An 18,738-nucleotide genomic window follows, 5' to 3' on the forward strand; every position below is an offset into this window, starting at 1 on the left:
CCCAAAGCCTCTCTCGTGCCAGCCCACGAGGAGAGTTGTGTGTGGGAGTGGAGCTGGGTGTCTCTGGAGGCTTCTCCGGTTCAGAAGTGCCGTGGGGGCCTCTGGGGTGTAAATGACGCTTCCATGGGTTGGGTTTTGGTGTCCTGAGGTTGCTGTTCTCATTTTTTCTAAAGGACTGTGTTGTTGCCTTGGCAACTCTGACGCTGTTTTCACAACCAGGATATGGAAACCAGATTTAACACCTTCAGATCAGAAAGCCCAATCACAGAGGGAACTTCGCTTTACCTGGCTTTTGTTAAGAACACACCCATTTAGGTGAGGGTAGTATGTATTTAGTTTAAATCATGTTATGCTGAAATAAATGTTAAGATTTGACTAAATATTACCACGTGGATCCAATCACAGAACAACTTCCATCTCTTGATATCCACAGTGCTCTTAACAGTCCTGCAGTCTTCATGGTCGTCTAGTCTACAGCATTTTTCCTTTTTCCTGCCTCTCCCCATGATGCTTCCCCTGCATGCACACCACTTCTCATTTCTTATTCTGTTCCTCCCAAACTTAATATCACACAGTGCTCAGAAAGTTCTGGCAGATGCCCTCAGCCCCGCTAGTCTGCCTTTGCGTTCCCAGCCTGCTGGCATTTTTTGAAGTTGGTCGCCCCACAGCATTTACATCTGTCGGCTGTAGAAAACAGGAGAATGCCGTGAGGGTGGATCTGCAGGAGCACCTGGGCCCTCGGTCTAAGGAGTCAGATGTGATGGAGCAACGTCCTGACCCAGGAATTCCGCAGAGTAATAAATAAAGTGAATTAGCACGAAGAGGTAAAACAAGTGTGTACAAGTACACCTCATCTTCCTTAGACAAGAACAGAAGAGAAAAGGCCGCAGTCAGTGTTGGGGATACAAGGGCAGATGTTGATCAGGCACTTTATGGTTAATAGCAACTTAAAGGAATTTACCATCTTCTAGTTGAAGATGCTTGAGCTGCTTTTCAGGACGTATGTAAATTTATGCAATTCCTTCCCCATCAGCCCAACAGGCATTGATTTTATTTTCCTGAAAGTAGGGAGAGAAATTCTGAAGTCTCGTGAAAAATACAAAAAGTAGGGAAATGGCCTTTGGAACTGCCTTTGATGTTGACCAGGGACATCAGAACCTACCAGAGACTTGTTCCTATTAAAATCAGAAATCTGAAGAAAATTGCAAAAAAAGAGCTGTGGTGAAAATAAGCCATGGTCTTCGTGGGGATTGGCACAAGCCATGCCTAAAATGTAAAATTCCTGACTATATATTGCATATGTCTTCTGTAATGTAATATTAGGTGTTTCTCACAGCATGTAAAGACTTAAGTGTGTAGCATCGCACATACATGGCAAGAATCAATAAATATTTGCTGCTTGGCAGGAAGAGATACTATTTCCTACCTTATAAGCAAAGTAGGATTTTATGTTAGTGGTAATTTTGAGGAGAGCACATCCTATTTATAAAATAAATGCAGACTCCCATTTGCTTTCATGCACTTAATGATACAAAAAAAAGGAAAGAAAATCTTTCTCAAAAGACAGCCAAAGTAGTGTTACCACCGTCTTTAGACTTTAAAAAGCGAATAAAAATGTGAGAGAAGTTAATATTTAGCATATGGTTTTTCTTGAAACTAGAAAAGCTTGTACAGGAATATTACCCAGAAGCTACATGAAACTTTTGAAAGGGATTTTGAAAATGAAATCAGTTATAGAAATTGGCCTCTTGTGAAATAAGCTGTGCTTTTCTAATATGAATATAATGTGAAAGTAAATAAGTGTAAGCTGCCCATTTCTCTTAAGGCTGGCTGGACTGTTTTGAGAGTTTGGGGTGTTTGGGTTGGTTTTTATGAGAGGCCTTTTTCCCAGAATAAGTATGCCTCTTACCAGGACTTTCAATTTCCAGATTAGCAAAAGAAGTGGGTGCCCACGTGAGTGGTCCAACCTGAAACATCTGTTCTGCCATCACTAACAGCAGGAGCGCAGACAATGAACAGAAATAGTCTGCAGGCATCTCTTACTAGTTACTGCCTAAGTATTTTATTTTATTTTCTTAATCCTCACCCAGGGATAGGTTTATTGATTTTTAGAAAGAGATTAAAGGAGGAAGAGGAGAGAGAGGGAGGGAGAGGGGGGAGAGAGAGAGAAAAAGAGAAAGAGAAAGAAACATCGATTGTTTGCCTCTCAAATGCACCCTAACTGGGAATTGAACCTGCAACCTCAGTATGTGCTCTGACCAGGGATCAAACCCACAACCTTTTGGTGTACAGGACAACACTCCAACCAAATGAGCGACCCAGCCAGGGCAAGTTACTGCCTAAGTATTGCAAATGTGATGTGCACTTTTCTGATAGAAAAGTAATAAATATTGAGACATTTATAAAAGGCAGGAAAGGATCGAAGTTGTCTTTAGATCATTGGTGATCCCACCGTCTGCATACAGCTGTGTTAACATTTGGTATATATTCTGGCCTTTGTAAACTCTACGTGTGTGTATTTACAAACTTATATTTCATATTGTGTCTTGTGTAATTTCATATTTTGTATTATGGTTTTACAACCTGTTTTCTTTTTACTTAGTGTCAGAAGCATTTTTGAAACATTCTTCTAAAATAGTTAAGATTGATATCCTATTATTTGAGATTTCTGTACATTTTATGGGCAAATAAATGATGGTTTATTTTATTTATTGATTTTTAAGAGATATTGAGCAAGTGGGGGAGGGGGGAGATAGAGAGAGAAACAGTAATTTGAGTGGGAATCAAACCCATGACCTTTATGTATCGGGACAATACTGTAACCAACTGATGTGCCCCGCCAGGGCCTAGTTTATTGTTTTAAATTTTATTTCTGTGATTCCTGGTGATGTTAAATATTTCTTACATGCTTGATAGCATTTCCCTTTCTTTTGTGAATTACATGTTAGCTTTCTTGCCATTTTCTATTGGGATGTTCATTTTTTCTTTTTATGAAAAAAGGATATCTACCCTTTTTGGTCACGTGTGTTACCGATACTTTTCCCATTTTAGCGTTTGCAATTAAATATTGCTATGGATTTTTGTTGTTTATTCATTTAAATCTTTGCTGTTGTTTTGAGAATGGTGGTTTCAGAAGTCTTCCTATTTCAGAGTTCAATCGGAGATGGTAGTAGGTACTTCAGTCAGACCCACACTAAAATGGTTTCCAAGACCCAAGTGTGACCCATCGACTGTAAACTCAGAAACTGTAAAGACCCCGTGAACCCTTCGGCCCGGGCTCGGGGCACACTGCAGCCTCTCAGCCGGGCAGGGTTAAGCCGGCTCAGCCGCCCTCAGCCTGCTGCATCTAACTAGATCAGTCCGCAGTGGCTCGGACAGGCTGGGGGTTATTTTTGTCAGTGCTGCTTCTGCCTATGAGAGTTAGAGTTGAGAAAAGCTGCAGATGCTTCCCATATGCTTGCTGTTAGCAAAATTATGTACAGAGGATTGAGTTTGAAAAAAGCAAAGTAGGTATATTCAAATGATTTATTAGAGACTTAAAAGGCTGTGAAGGAGATCCCTGGCTATCACACCGGCACACTTTCTGTTTTTGGGAGGCCACTCATCTTCTGGTGACCTCTGTCCACATCTGGTGATTGCCAAGGAGGGAGCCTCTTTGCTGCTGTTCATGATTTTGCCTGCCTCATATTCTAGAACTTTAAGAAGGACTTAAATGTAAGGTTTCCCCTTTTCTCCTCACTCCTCAGAGAACTTTTTTTTTTTTTTCAAATAGACACCTCTCAGACTTTTGCATTTTTGATTTCCCACTGACTTTGCTGCACCGAGTAGAAAGCTCCCAGTTTTTCCTACACCCAGGATTTAGAGAGAGAATTTTCATTTGTGGTAAGTTGTCCTTGTTCTGTGTAGCTGAAGCAGTGAGCAGGCTGTGATGGTTTATCACTCTAATTGGCCCATTAAATGTACTTGGTATTGCACAGGGTTATTGGAAGAGGGAATGTTCATCCACAACAGACTTGTGGAGCCTACTAATGGAGTTTCACATCTATTTTTGCCATCTGTAAAAGTGCATTATGGCTTCATATTTTAAAGAAGAAAAAGTCAGTGGGATTGAGCATTAACTCATCAAATTTAGTTACCTTCTATTAAGTCAGTCAGGTGACTTCTAAATTTAATTTCCCCTAAATTTCTGATCAATATGCTTATCCCACTACATTTAATCTATAAAGAGAATTTTCTGCTACATTTATGTCCATTTTATGAGCAATGTCATAGTGAAACTATACCATTTAAGTAATTTTTAAAACAGAGAAGCCTGCAATAACATAATTTATAAACATACTATAATGACATGTATAAAGTATATGAGATCTGTCCAGAAAGTATCCATCCATGTACTATGAAAATTAGAGGCATTTATTGAAGAAGATACAAGACACAAGAATCATTGTATATAGGATAATGACAGCTCAGTCCCCTTCAAAGTAGACACTTTGGGACCTTATACAGTTCTCCCAGCATCTCTTCCACTGTTCAAAACACTGCAAAATCCTTTGTTAGGATTGCCATCAACAGTCCCATCATATTTTCCTGACCCTCATCAACAGTCTGAAATCTCTTCCCTTTCATAGGTAATCTTAGTTTTTGGAAAAGCCAGAATTTACAGCGTGCCAAATCTAGGCTGTAGTGGGGCCAAATCACCTGGGTGATTTGATGTTTTCCAAAAAAACTCTGCACAGAACCTGATACATGAGTGGGCTTGTTGTCATGATGAAGCTGCCAATCACCAGTTGCCCATAGCTGCGGCCATTTTTGTCATGATGCATCTCTCAACTGATGAAGAACATTGAGGTAGTACTCCTTATTAATTGTTTGGCTTGGAGGGGCACACCAGTGATGAACAACACCTTCCCCATCAAAAAACACAGTTAACATGGTCTTTATCTTGCTGTGACTTTTCTGTGCCTTCTTCGGGCAAAGAGAACCAGGTGACTTCCATTGGGATGACTAGGCCTTCATTTCTGGATCATAGCCATAGACCCACACTTCATCTCCAGTTATGACCTTCTTGAGGAAATCTGGTTCATTGGTAGTGGTTTGAATCAAGTCATTAGCAACTGAAGCACGATGTTCCTTCTGCTCTGGTAGCAGAAGCCATGGAATGACTTTTGCCACAACATGTTTCATGCCAAGATCCTGAGTCAAAATCTCAGACACAGTAGTTTTTGGAATCCCCAGATCAGCTTTCTCACACTGTCAGTTGCCGATCTTTGTCGATTGCAGCCCATACACATTCAACATTCTCAGTGTTCTGTTTGTTGACCTTCCAGAACATGGGTCACTTTCAAGAGATTCTCAACCATCTTTGAAGTGTTTGTGCCACACTTTTATTTGCATTGCACTCATTGCATCATCTCTGAAAGCCTTGTGAGTTATCCAAATAGTTTCCATGGAGGAATGTTGAAGCTTAATGTGAAATGTGATACAGGTTCATTGCTCTGCTTGCTCAGTCATTTTGAATGTGGTGGCCACACAGTACACATGCTCATTCATCAGTGTCTGCTGCCCCACTGACTAGTACAGTGAAGTCATCGTGGCTCACTCATGTGCATTCCAGTCCACTCTCCTTGGCTGCCAGGTTACATCAGTGTCACACAAACTGTTCTTGTTATATTATCAATGGCTGGACATCTTTCTGACAGACCTCATACACTAGAACTACCCCAGATTAATAAGCGAACAAGAGTCCCTGGTCAAGTAACTTTGGGAAACCCTGATTAAATTGCTTATTTTCTAAATGTAGTCTTTTCCTCATACCTGTTTGGTATTCAGTCAACTCTGTCTCAAATGTACAACCAAATGCCTAGGTCTCCCCTTCTGATCCCCCACATCCGATCCATCAAAAAGCCCTATTGACACTACTTCCAGAGTACTCTATGTCCATCTGCTATGTCCATCTCCACTTCCATTCCTGGTCCAACCACATCTGCTGTCCCCACATCATAACATTAGTGTCTGAACTGGGCTCTGCTTTGACAGTCGGTTCCTCCATGTGCACCTCAGTCCCCAGCCAGTCTCCACCCAGCAGCCACAGTGAACTTTTAAAGTTGTAGATCAGATCCTGGCACTTCGCTCCTTAAAACTTTTCACTTTCCAGTGGCTTCCCATTGATTTTAGTATGAAGTCTTTACTATGGGCTGCAGTTCCTTGAATTCCCTTCACACTCATTGCTTCTCTGGCGTTAGGATCGTTGCATCTACTCACTTCTCAGTCTGTGTCTGAAACATTCTTCCCTTGGTCTTTGGAGTGACCAGGTCCTCCTGACCCTGCCCTGCTGTTTTATTCAAAGGAGGCCTTCCCTGACCCCCCTGCCCAACATCTGCTACCCCGCCCCCCACTATTGTTGTCTTCATAACATTAACTTTATTTATTAGTCTGTTTGCTCACACATTATCTGTCTACATCCACTGGATGGAAGGGTCTTGAAGAATAATGCCTGTCAAACAAAAGGCACTTGGTAAATAAATGTGAACAAATGATGAGTCACCACTATTAATGAGCAACGCAAAAGGCTCTCTTTGGTGAAATATATCATTTATAAATTTAAAGAACATGTTTAAATGTCTCTAACCAAAGATTTAGCAATCTAGTCTAGGAATTTATCCTCAGATATTGATAAGATTTATACAACTCTATAGGCAGCCTTATTTATAACATTGAAAAATGACAAACCTTAAGTTTGGGAATCTCCTATGTAAATCATGGTGTTTCTGTACAATTTAGTGTGGCAGTTAATACATGTGTTTGAGAAACATACTTCTTGACTTGATAAGATATTCAGGATATAAATTAGATTTCAAATAGTATTACATGAAAATCTTTTTTTGTATTATATATAGAGACATATAATTTGGAAAACTTTGTAAGATTCAAATACTCAAATATTTATAGTTTTTATGTCTGAATTTTGAGATTATACCTTATTATAATTAGTTTGTGCTTATATTTTCTATTTTCTACACTTCATACTTATTGTCTAATTTATAATCTTTTGAAATGTATACCTCAACACTATTAAAAATTACCCCATTTAGTAGAGGCAAGGTCATTGCACTTTATTGTTTCCTGAGCTTGAGCTATCTCCATAGCCTTTCAGGAGATAGACAAATGAGTGTGATAACTCCCTTCCAAAGATGATGCTGTTAGAGAAGTATGACTGATGTATTTGCAGCATGGAATGAGGACAAGCACTTCTGTGTGGGAGAATCAAGATAGACTCTATGGAGGATGGGGAATATTTGCCTTGGTTCTTGAAGTATTTGAAAGACTTGAGAGAGATGATTCAAGAGACATTTCACCTGGAAAGAAGAGCAGAAATAAAAGAAAGGAAGGGAAGAATGGAGGGAAAGGAGAGGAAATTATAAGGCAGATTAAAGAAATAGCCAATGGTTCCCTTCTGTAAAACATGGGATAATTGGAGGAGAGGTGGGTGGGAAATCTCACTGCAGGGGGAAACACATTGGAGTGGCTGAGATTTCTCAGGCACTTAGAAGACGTGGCGGGTGACTGAGCAGGGGAGTGATCATCAGACTGAAGGGTGGTAGTGAAGCCAGTTCGGAGGGTAAAGGCAAAAACAAAGCGGTGGTGCTGGTTTGAGTCTAGGCTGTTTGCCCAGTCTGTCAGGTAGGCCGCCAAGGCCTCTTCTGTTTCACAGCAGAAAACCCTACAACATTCGAATGCTCTTGTTTCCTTGCGTCATGCCACACTGCCATAAATCTCATAGTCTGGTCACACTTGTAAATTAGGTTATAAAAATTTGTACTTTGGATGTATTATACTTGATGTTTTTATTTCCCTTCACTCCCTGACTTCATTATGGCATTATTGGTTGCTACTCACTGAGAACATTGAAATGTCTAGGGCTGGTCAGTGGGAGAGGAAAGAGTGACTTTCGTAGGCTGGGATATACAGACAAGGAAACCATGCTGTTTGTAGGTCAAAGATGTAAGGTGTTTTGTACAAGAGTTTCTTACATACATAGATAACATATTTTGGTTCTGTGCAATAACCTAAGCATTTTGGCTTAAGGTAAATACCTGAAAGATGATGTTGGTTTGGTTTGAAGAAATTAACAAATGTCCCTTTTGAAACCAGGTCAAGTTCTTTATTTTAATTTCTGATCTAACTCAGGACTCCAGCTGTCACGCTCTCCCATTAATCCTTCCTGCCAGTGAAATCCCCTCTGAAATGCATTGTTATTAATTTACAGGAATGGACAACAAAAAGTGGAGAGTTCAAATAATATTTGGTTATCAGTTTCCCAAGTGGAAGTGAACATTTAATAAAACTTTGAGAAGTAAAAAAAATGCCCATAAGAGTATTTTCACAGAAATTCTTGCCATTGAAAGATGCAATTAACCTTTTCTAGCAGGTTCAGCCCCAGTAATCCAGCCTGGACAACTCGACTTTGCTGAAAAGTTTAGTAAGAAATGTTGCTTCCTGCATAAAAAATTTTAGTGACTTTACTGTAATTATCCCTAAAGTAGTGTGCCTCGCAACAAGGGCCATGGGAAAGCTGGCAGTCGCTGGTGATGTGCAAAGAGTAGAGTAAGAAAATTGAGAGGGTTCAATTACAGGCATCGTGAAAGGGTGTTGAGGTAAGATCTCTTATTGTTTGGTAAAAGGTATAGTTTTGGCCATTCCTGTGAAGTTCAGACAATGAGGAAATTTGTTTCTGCAATTTGAGGTCAAAACAAAAAATTCCAGGGTACCATAAATATGGATTTGGAGAAACAGACAAGCAGATTGTACATAGTCTTCTAAAGAAAACAATTCTCTGTGGAGTGCACTTTTAACTGAGTTTCTCATAAATAATCAGCACTTGTAGCTTTTGTCACTGTCCAAGGTGCTATAACACCGGCCCGAAAAAGCAGCATCTTCCCTTTCCAGCATCTTAAAGATTGTGGCCTCTAGGAACTAGCCAAGGGTTAAGGTAATTATCAGGAGGGCAAATAAAAGAGAGTGTTGGGTACATTGTGAAGGTTGAGTGTAAACAAAGACTCTCGAAAGCTGCACTCACGGCTTTTTTTAACACAGAAGAAACAGAAAAATCAAGAAGAAAGATTCAAAAGGAGGTCTGGTGAATGGGATAGATACATTGGGGATTAGAAGTCAAATGTTACCAAGTAAGACCCACCATGACCGAAACCAGTCTGTAGCAGGTACAGAGTGAGTGAACTAGGTCTTTCAACTCATTCTGTATGTCAAATCTGTATGTGTTTTAGCTGTTAAATTTTTCAGCAAAGAATAAGTTCCTTTATAAAACAAACTTCTGCTTTTACTTTTCTCTAATTATAAGAAAACACAAGAAAATGTAGTTCTCAGCACCTGCCTCTTAAACCAGCAGCAGCCCTTTCCCCAGCATTTTGTATCCAGTGAGCACTAAACTCCACCAAACACCAGCACTTCCAACTGTGTAGGGAACTGTTTCGAGTGTGGTGGAAATGTAGCTCAGCCCTCATGTGGAAAACCAGTGGGGTGCGAGTCAGCACATAGGACCATGCCCTCAGATAGGTTCTCCCATGGGGAATCAGGCCTGCATTGTACGTAGACTGCTATGAGACTTGCTTTTGCTAAAACTCCCTCACCCTGCATTGAGGTAGAGGGCTTACTGCAACTTCCTAAAGTCTAAGCTAAACCTCCCAAGTATGGAGTGTGACCGGTTCAACCACTTTTCCCCTTGGTCTGTAACATCCTTCTCTTTGAAGTTATTAGCAACATTCTTTCTTATCTGTAAAAGGTAATCCCCTACAGTGAATTTGTGCATAGTAAATCAGGACTACCCTCCATGTAATGTACCCATAAAAGCAATAAAAGCCTGTCTAGGCAGGAACTAGCTCTTTTGCCCTCTCGCCCTCTGTGTCTCTCAGAGAGCAGCCATGCCATCCCCTTTTCTACACAGGACTTCTGTAGTCCATGTGTATTTGTTCACGAGCAGCTACAACATAGATGGATCCTGCCGGCCAGGATCCACCGCACAACTGCAATATTTTGAAAACTGTGCCAATCACATCTAGTGTGTGTGTGATTCTTTTTGTGTGAAATACTTGAAAGTCTGCAGGAAAACATTTTAAATTCCTATAAATAATGAGAATACACAATAAATGTAGTATCTTTTCTAGTCTAAGGACTTAGCCTGTCCATGTTCTTTGTCATTTGTAGAACAGCTAGTTCTTCATCTATGTATTTATATATTTAGTTATACATTTGTTATTACATGCACACACACACCCTCCTTTTTCTGAGGAGTGCTAGACAATGCTGGATCACACAATTTTCTGTGGAATAAAGTTGGTTAAAAAAAAACAAGCAGAAACACTACCAGATATCTCACAGCCTCATAGAATTCTTGCTGCAGTTTAAAGTTTCCAGTTTTACAGGATCTGGTTTCTCTGGTAGCTGGAAGTTAAGAGGGAACAATAGGAAAGAAAGAAAAAACAAGGAAGGAGCAGGGTGACAAATGAGCAGATTGAATGAGAGAAAACTTTAAGGGATGTGAGAGCCCCTTGCACGTGTTCCAATGTCACGACAAGGTGCTCTGTGGTTTTAATGATAATGGGGCAACTCAGATTGGCGTAAAGAACTGAGAAAGGCAGGTAGTCAGTAAAATGAATGAGCATAAAACAACCGAGGGAGGTAGTCCTCAGAGTTCTCCTAAAACTGCTCTGTAGTCAAGTTTATAATCCACCAAGTCCCCTTATAAAATATTTGCCACATTTTACATTTGTTAGAGGTCATTATGTAATGCAGACTTTGAAAGTCCTTATCCTTTCATTTCTTGGGATTTCTGTATTTATTACTTTTTAAAACTTACAGTATTTTAAGAGTGACTTCCATGTCCTTAAATCTGAATTATAAACTCTCCTTTGTAAAGTCTGCCAGTATGCCACATTAATATAGTTTTGCCGTGTTGAAAATGAAACCAAAATTGGACTGACACCAAGACCTTCACCCTGAGAAAACAACCACAATGTGCGGCGTTGGCAATGCGCCTTTTTCTGAGACGGTTGCTGTGCAGATACAGTGTCAGGTGACACGTCACTGATGGTACCCACCGCTCCATGCATTGGAACACAGTCCTCTCCCTGAGCCGCTCATCACACACAAAGCCCTTTATTCTCATTCCTCTCTTGTTAGCGTTCAGCTGCTTTTCTGATGAATGCGCCCCTAGTTAGTGACACACTTTTGTTCATAAGGGAAGAGTGGTGCACTGTCTCCACACAATGTCACCTCCTGTCTTTCCCCGCCCATCTCCTGTCCTTGCGGTACCAGTCATTTCTCATCGGCCAGCGACTCTGGTCTGGTGCTTCCTGGACGCTTGGAAGTTCAAGGGCAGATAGAGTCTGCCACTTAACTAAATTCAACAAGTTATTCTACTCTGTATATCTGAGTTTTCTCACCTGTAAAATTGGCACGATAATGGAATCATTGTGAGATTACACCAGTTCCTATATAGGCCCTTAGAATAATGTCTGACACATAACAGGCAATCAATATGTTTAATTATGTTATTTGTATCATTTCCAATGGCGTGGGAGGAGGAATTTGCACTTCAGAAGGCAGCGTTTTTCTCCACTAGCCCTTCTGTTTTCCATCTATAAATCTCGGCCGTGCACACTGCTGGTCACGGCGTGGGTGGCCGGGCGTGACAGCAGCAGGAGGCACTGTGGGAGCTTCCCGAGGACTCAGTGGGAAGCAGAGATACTAAGGCTTGTGGAAGTCAGCCAGGTGAGGGGAGATGGTTCTTCAGGTGCAGCTCATCCTGTGCTCTTGGTGAGAAGAAAATTGAGTTCAGAGAAGTGCAGCCAAAGGCAGCCGTCTATAAGGCCAGACAGGAGGGCCCCAAGTGGACAAGCAGCCGGTGGTGTCGCTGAAGTGGTGAGAAAAGCCACCATGAGGTTGTGAGGAAGAAGCAGGTGTTTCTTGCTACAGGGGTGGCTGGAGTGTATCCCAAAGAAAACCGAGGTAGTCAGAGAAGCTACAGGATCAGATTTGCATGCTGTAAACGTGAATCTCATAGCTGTGTTGACCTCCCTATTTTGGGAGGTCAAGGTGTGGAAGGCTATAGACCAGTTAGGAGCCTCTCCTGACAACTTTCTGTCCCCTCAAAACTAGGTGCTTCTGATTTTCAGTGAACTGGAAAGTAGAAAACTGATCTAGTTACATTTGTGTCTGAAGAATATAGAGATTCTGAAGGAGGAAATGAAAGTTCTTTTTTAATTTGCTAAGATGAGTTACTTTTCATTTTCTAGATAAATTCATGGTTCCTCGTCTTTGTTCTATTTAAATGAATTATCAGATAAATTGAAGTATCAGGCCAAAACTTTGGTGCCCAGCTGAACATATGGAAATAAGTTAATATGTTAATAATATGCCTCAAAATTTCTGAAATTAATAGCCAACATGTTCCTCATGTTAGTGTTCATGCAGTCTCATGGGTTCGGTTGCCTTGACTGGGCAGAACTGGGGGCTCTTCCACATCTTCCGACCTTCAGGCAGTACCTGTGTACTTCCCAGCTTTGACCGGCCTTTCCTGTGAAGTCAGCCCCACGTCCCTCTTAGCAGCACTAAGGCCTGCTGGGAAAAACGACAACCACACCAAACAATGGAACCGTGCAACCGTGGAAAGCACTTGCTTTCCATGTGTCTGTGTGTTTCCCCCACTCTAGCCCTGCCTGGAGGGCAAGCAAGGAGAAAGTGTCACCATGGATTTGGGGATGCTAGAGCTGGGATTTGTTTTCTTAACCAGGAGTAATCTTGCCTCCTAGGGGACCTTTGGTAATGTCTGAAGACATTTTTTGATGGAATCGATTCTGGGGAGGAATGTGTATGGTGTTTAAATCTGGCGGGCGAGGCCAGGGACGCTGGTGCACCTCCTACAATGCACAGCAAAGCCTCCTCTCCCTCCGCTGCCACCCTCAGTGAGGAGTCATCCTGTCCAAAATGTCAGCAGTGCCAAGGTTGCACTGGAAATGTTGTCAATACTTATACAGGCTACTTTGGAAAAATGAAAGTGCCGAGTTAAGGGGAGTGATGGTACTCAGGCAGGTGAGATGCTGGGCCCCTGGAGGTGTGGGGATGGTGCTGGACTAGAGCTGGCATTTTCCCGTCTCCTGTTAGGTAGTCTGTAGTTCCAAAGGCATTAAAAGGGTTCATTGCCAAGTCCATTGGGTACTGGACCTTCCTACATCTTAGCTATTCTGTGTGTCCAGTTTCTTTACTGGTTCAGTCACATCCTGCTCCTCCGAGAGGCTGGAAAGGATTTATTTTCTTCTAAATATAGAATTTTCTTTTCCAAAGTGGGCCCATTGCTCACCCAAACTCATTAAGTTAATTGGTTTTAATCAGAGCACTCTGACCCCCATGTCACACATTTTTGAATTCCAGGAGGACACAGTGAGAACTTGAGATTATCCTTCTTTTGTTTACTCTCTGTGGCTGCCCCTAGATAAAACATCCTTTTAAAGGCAAGCCTGAGGTAAAGTTGTGATAGAAATGTTGAATTCAAAGTTTACAATGCAATTTATCATGGGCAAAAAAAAAAGAAGATAAATTCTGAGGACCCATGTTCACTTTATCTAGAAATAATTTCTAAAATTTAAACGTTTATATTCATTGATTTTTCATCTCCTCTTTGAAGACCTTTAGAGTTTTTCAACCCTTGCTAAATAAGCAAGTCAATCTTTTGAAGGGCAGTGAAACTTCATTTCATGCATTTTTTCCCTACAGCTTTATGTCTAGTCTCAATGAAGGGAGATAAAGAACAGAGGTCTCTCTGCTTGACTAACTCTCAATGATTGCTTTTTTCAGATGCTTTTGGTATGGGAACAAAATCAGCCATAATCTTCAGGGTTTTAAATGTCATTTTTAATACGTCAGGAAGCCAAAGGCAGAAGAGTCTGGGATCAGAGCAAATAACATTTAGATGATTTTGGTAAGCAATTAAGTTTTTAATCTAGGTTTAATGCACATCCTGTTTGGGGCCTTTGCTGAGTTTGAGTCTCTGAGATGGAGCTCATATGTAGCAACCATTTCTTAACCAGGAAAAGCCTCCCCTGCTCCCAGCCCACTCCCGTTTGAGCTTCACTGGCTCTTTTGAACAAAGCCTTTCTCCATTTTTACTTGGTTCAGTGAACAAGATTACTGTTTAAAAAGCAGCGGCCAGCCGTAGAGTTGTGTGTCTCATCACCCTTTGCCCGTCTCCTGAGTGCACCTCGTGCTGTGTGAGAGGGAAGAACGGCTCCTTCCCTGAGTCTTTGGTCTTTGCCAGGCTGAGACCAAAACAAGAGGAAGACATGCAGATATGTGGCAGCATGTTCGAGAAAGGAGCATTTTAGGATGGAAGACACTAAGCTGGACTGTAAGTTCTTGGGCTCAAAATGTGTACTGGAACTCTCAGAAACACAGGAATTAGGCACTTCAACCAGCTTTGACAAATGAACACTTTCAACAGGTGAAAGTACAAAGTTGGAAATTTTTTTAAATAGATCTTTTTGTTTAAGGGGAAAAAATCTGGCTGATGTTCAGGTTCTTAGAAAAAGGAGTGGGGATGTTGGTTAAATAAAACACTCTGTTAGATTCTATAGATGATGGATTTCTACTTTTGTCTTCATTGTCTTGGAGCCTCTATGAAAATTAAAGGCAAACCATCATTATTCTTTGTTTTCCATGTACCCTCTTGGCAAAAAAAAAAAAAAAAGGAAAAAAAGAAAGAAATTCTTAAAAAGTGCTAGGGTCTCCTTAAAGAAAGTACTGGATTGAAGCAGTAGCAAGCTACACACACAATTACCTCCTCTCCAAAGAAAATTTAGTACATAATTTATTGATGATTTCTTAATGCTCCTAATATTGATATTGGGATCAGATCAGGAAGATTTTGAAAAATGTTTGTTTTGCTATTTAGAGGGGTCAATGTGGGAAAGGCTTTTTTTTGCTCATTACAAAGAAAGGTAATAGTTATCTTGCCTATCTATTGGTTTTATATTTAGCTTTGGTTTTTGTTTGTTTTACTCAGAAAAATTGCCTGCATTTTTCACATACAACTTTGCTCATCAGAATGTTTCACTTTCATGGCACGTGACAGTGATCACATGTGCGCTTTACAGAGACACCTGCAGTCATTGGGGTCTTGTGTACTTCGTTTGGAGAGGTGTTCTTAATCACCTCTTTTGTTTGTTTTTTTTTATTTCTAATCATCTTTTAAGAGTTAAAGACATTTTATTTAATAAATTGCTTGCCCTTTTATTTTATTTTTTAATTAAAAACTGTTTATTGTTCTATTATAGTTGTCCCAGTTTTCCCCCATTGCTCTCCACCACTGCCCCCACCTATCCTCCCTGCCATAGTCAGTCCTCACCCTTTTGTCCATGTTCATTGGTCATTTATACTTTAACTTGCCCTTTTAAAATAGTACATGTCTTCATTTTCATAGATAATATTTTCAGATTTTATAGTAAAAGGCATCTGATCTAGGAATGAAATACGTGCTATACATAATGTCAGTATGCAGTAACCAGACATTGGGAGATGGATATTGGTGTGAATAAGTGCTTTGTGTTTGGTGTGACTATGAAATACAGAGTCAGGTGGCATGTTGGAAAATCTTTGGAACTGGATCTGAGTCTGCCTTGTAGCTCTGACACTGGCTACCTCTGACTTTAGACAAGTTATTATGAGTGGGTCAGTCTCATCATTGTGCAGTGGGATTAATCTCTAACTTGCACAGTTGTATATATGTTAGTGAAGAGATTTAGTGCCTCCTCTAATGCCTAGTTTTCCAGGAAAATATCAGTGTTATTATTCTATATATTTGTTCAGTTAACTCACTCTCAAGTTCAATTTGTACTTAATGAGTCTATTTTATGGAGATATATCTTTCTCTGCAGAAAGCATATTTACATATAATACTCAAGCATTAGCATAAGACAGAGTTGATGCATAAGAAGTACTAGGTTCATAAAGTTTTATTTAAATGTGATAAACTAAGATTGCTCAAGTTAACTAAAATACAGGTTACTCAGTAAGAAAATTGGATCAATGTCCAGTAGAGGGGAATATTTTTTTTTTTACAGATCCAGACTATTGGTCAAAAATCTTAGACAAATGGTTTAAAAATACTAATTTTTTAAGATGCTCGATTATGACTTACTTGTCCAAATTCCATCTTTTAATTTGATATTTAGTAAACCTGGAGAAAGTAGGAAACAAAAGCTTATTGTCTCCATAAACTAAAACTTCAATGTAAAAACCATAACTTTGGGGGGTGGGGACGAAAGGGGGGCTGTGCTCTAGGTACTTCACGCAGCAGCCGCTGCTCGTTCAGGCAGCTGTGGGAGCAGATCCTCCTGTCACCATCAGGCTGTTCTGGAATAACTCTGATAAGGTTTGAGAGTCACCCTTGCCCTTCCCGTCCCCTGAGAAATGCCACTTTCTGTCCTTGTTTAGGTGATGCAGTAGTGCACATTGTCTGTTTCCCACACTAGAATGTTCGCTTGATGAGGCCAAGGAACCTTGGCTCTTTTGTTCACAGCTGTGCCCTAAGCGCCTTCAGTAGCACCTGGCAACCAGTTTGCACTCATCAGTTTATCAAATTAATGAATCAGTCCCTCGTCATCAACAAGACAACAAAGTAGGAAAGGCCACACCTCCTCACTTTGTAAAACACAAAATAACAGAAACAGGATATGGTTTTATATAAAAATCAAGAGACTCACGGCACTAGAACATGCTGATTTTTTTTTTATGGTTCACAAAGCACTAGTGGTTTGTTCCAACTTTGGGAAAAAGAAAAGAAAAAGTCAGCAGGAAACGTTACTATCTCCTGTTATGGATGATTAACCATGTGCTTAGCCGAACAAAAAACCAAAAAGTTTATTTTCTTGGTGAACAATGCTTACATTAAGGACTCCAAAAATTTTTTTTCTGGTAAAATGCCAGATTCCAGGTCAAATGAGATCCTTTCCCCTCGAGCCCCGGACGGACGAGGTCAAGCTCTGCTCGGGAGGAGCAACCCTCTCCACACACTCGGCGAAAACCACACAGCCGGCCAAATGCAAGCCCCTTTCCCGGGAATTCATGTTGGCATATTTTTCTAGAAGCTAAACATTTTGTTAAAGCACCCACAAAACACTAGCCATTCTCAGACATGCTTAGAATCTATACCTTTATCAAGAAAACAAAATGTGCTTTAGAGTAAAAAAGCAGAATTCAGCACTCAGCTCTAACACTGTGACCCCACACAAAACCTTGAACCTCCCTGAACTCCATCCCCTCCCCACTAAAGTGGCAGTGGTTACAAATCAAGTGACGGCGATAGTGAGTTTATACACAAGTCAGTGATTTCTAACCCATACAGCAAATTATAGTCTTAACTTCACACTAAAAAATAATACAAGCTCTTTCCTTAAATGATCATTTAAAATCTCTAGGACTTTATATACATTCCATATTTGTCAAAATATTGTTAATGGGGAGACCCGAAATAGCAAAAGGGCGAAGGTACATTTTTAATGCCATATTTGGAAAAAAATATTTTGTAAAATACTGTAGCATGGTGGTTAAGATACTAGATTTTAAAGTCAAATCGATGTGGATTTTATTCATGATTTAGCTGTTTACCTTGGGTAAATTCCTTCACTTTTTTGAGCCTTGGCTTTCATCTCTGTACAGGGGGGAGAATGTTGCTTCCTGTGGAGAATAAATGAATGAGACAAAGCGATGAACACATCTGATACAGTCTGGAATGTAACAGGTGTTCAAGAGAGGACCATCCTATTTGTGGTTATTAATTATTTGTAAATGTCATTGGGTATATGATTTGGCTGTTAATTGATATGGGATCAAACTTTTAAAATATATTCATTGGCTTCTAGTACTCCATATAAAAATCTGGTAGAAATTTCTCCAGAGAAAATGCTACTCTGATTTTCCATACCTCGTACTTTTCTGAGCCAGGTGCTATTTAGATTAGGTGGTCTTTGAGATAAGAATCAATGCAATTAAAGTTTTTAAATACCATCATTCACTTACATAAACCTCCTGAGAGCTCAAAGGATCTTACATTAGGTGGAGGGACTTCTCTTATTACAAAACACACACTTACTTGCAAGGAAAGAACACTGGCAGGGGCATATCAAAGGCAGAAGTTAAAAATTCTCCTTCTAGGAAATGGACGTCACTGGTGAATCTTCGGTGCTGTCCAGCCAGACTGGCTCAAGCTCACAGATAAAAATCTGCTGAATATGTTCTAGAAATGAAGGAGAAGATTAGGGAAAAACAAGAAGGGCTTTAGTAACACATATTATCACAAAAACTAAAAATGTTCATTTCAATTTCCAAGATTTACCATTTATAGTTTAAGATGCAAATCGTACATTAAAAGCCACCAATCCTTTTTCACAGCATTTCACTGAGTCATTCAAGTGTCCAGTGAATATTGTCTGAACTGAATTTCAGTGTTAGAAAAAATTGCAAGTATAATTGCAAGATATACTATCTTGACATTATACTTTCTCTTTCTTGTTAGAACTTCAAGATGACATGATTAAGTAACTTGCAATTGAACTATAGGCCAATTTCAAAACTTAGGTTAAGCTTTTAATACATGAGAATCATTCTTAATTAGAAGGCCCTATTCTACAAGACCTATTAGTTAAAAAGATAGTGTTGTAACCCATTTCTAAA

The 18,738-nt window shown here is 40.1% G+C and overlaps 1 protein-coding gene and 1 long non-coding RNA gene across 5 annotated transcripts in view; one reads left to right on the forward strand and one right to left on the reverse strand.

Moving 5' to 3' along the window:
• The window catches only part of MAP7 (microtubule associated protein 7), a 164,639-nt gene that overhangs the window by 60,151 nt on the left and 85,750 nt on the right, over positions 1–18,738 (forward strand). The window contains exon 1 of one of the 4 annotated variants that reach the window (XM_053664825.1): positions 14,252–14,416. The exons of the other annotated variants lie outside the window; for them this stretch is intronic. Coding sequence (XP_053520800.1) covers positions 14,395–14,416 — 22 coding nt within the window. The 5' untranslated portion in view covers positions 14,252–14,394. Of the gene's footprint in view, positions 1–14,251; positions 14,417–18,738 lie in introns of those variants that run through there. 4 annotated transcript variants of the gene reach the window in all.
• Positions 11,548–18,147, reverse strand: LOC119052782 (uncharacterized). The gene is made up of 3 exons (XR_005083193.2): positions 18,085–18,147; positions 17,674–17,742; positions 11,548–11,823 (listed from the first exon to the last, which is right to left on the reverse strand). It is a non-coding gene; the product is annotated as an uncharacterized LOC119052782 (long non-coding RNA).

The sequence above is a fragment of the Artibeus jamaicensis genome, unplaced genomic scaffold, assembly GCF_021234435.1.
Source record: "Artibeus jamaicensis isolate MK-2021 breed Jamaican fruit bat unplaced genomic scaffold, CSHL_Jam_final contig_387, whole genome shotgun sequence".
Taxonomy (NCBI): domain Eukaryota; kingdom Metazoa; phylum Chordata; class Mammalia; order Chiroptera; family Phyllostomidae; genus Artibeus; species Artibeus jamaicensis.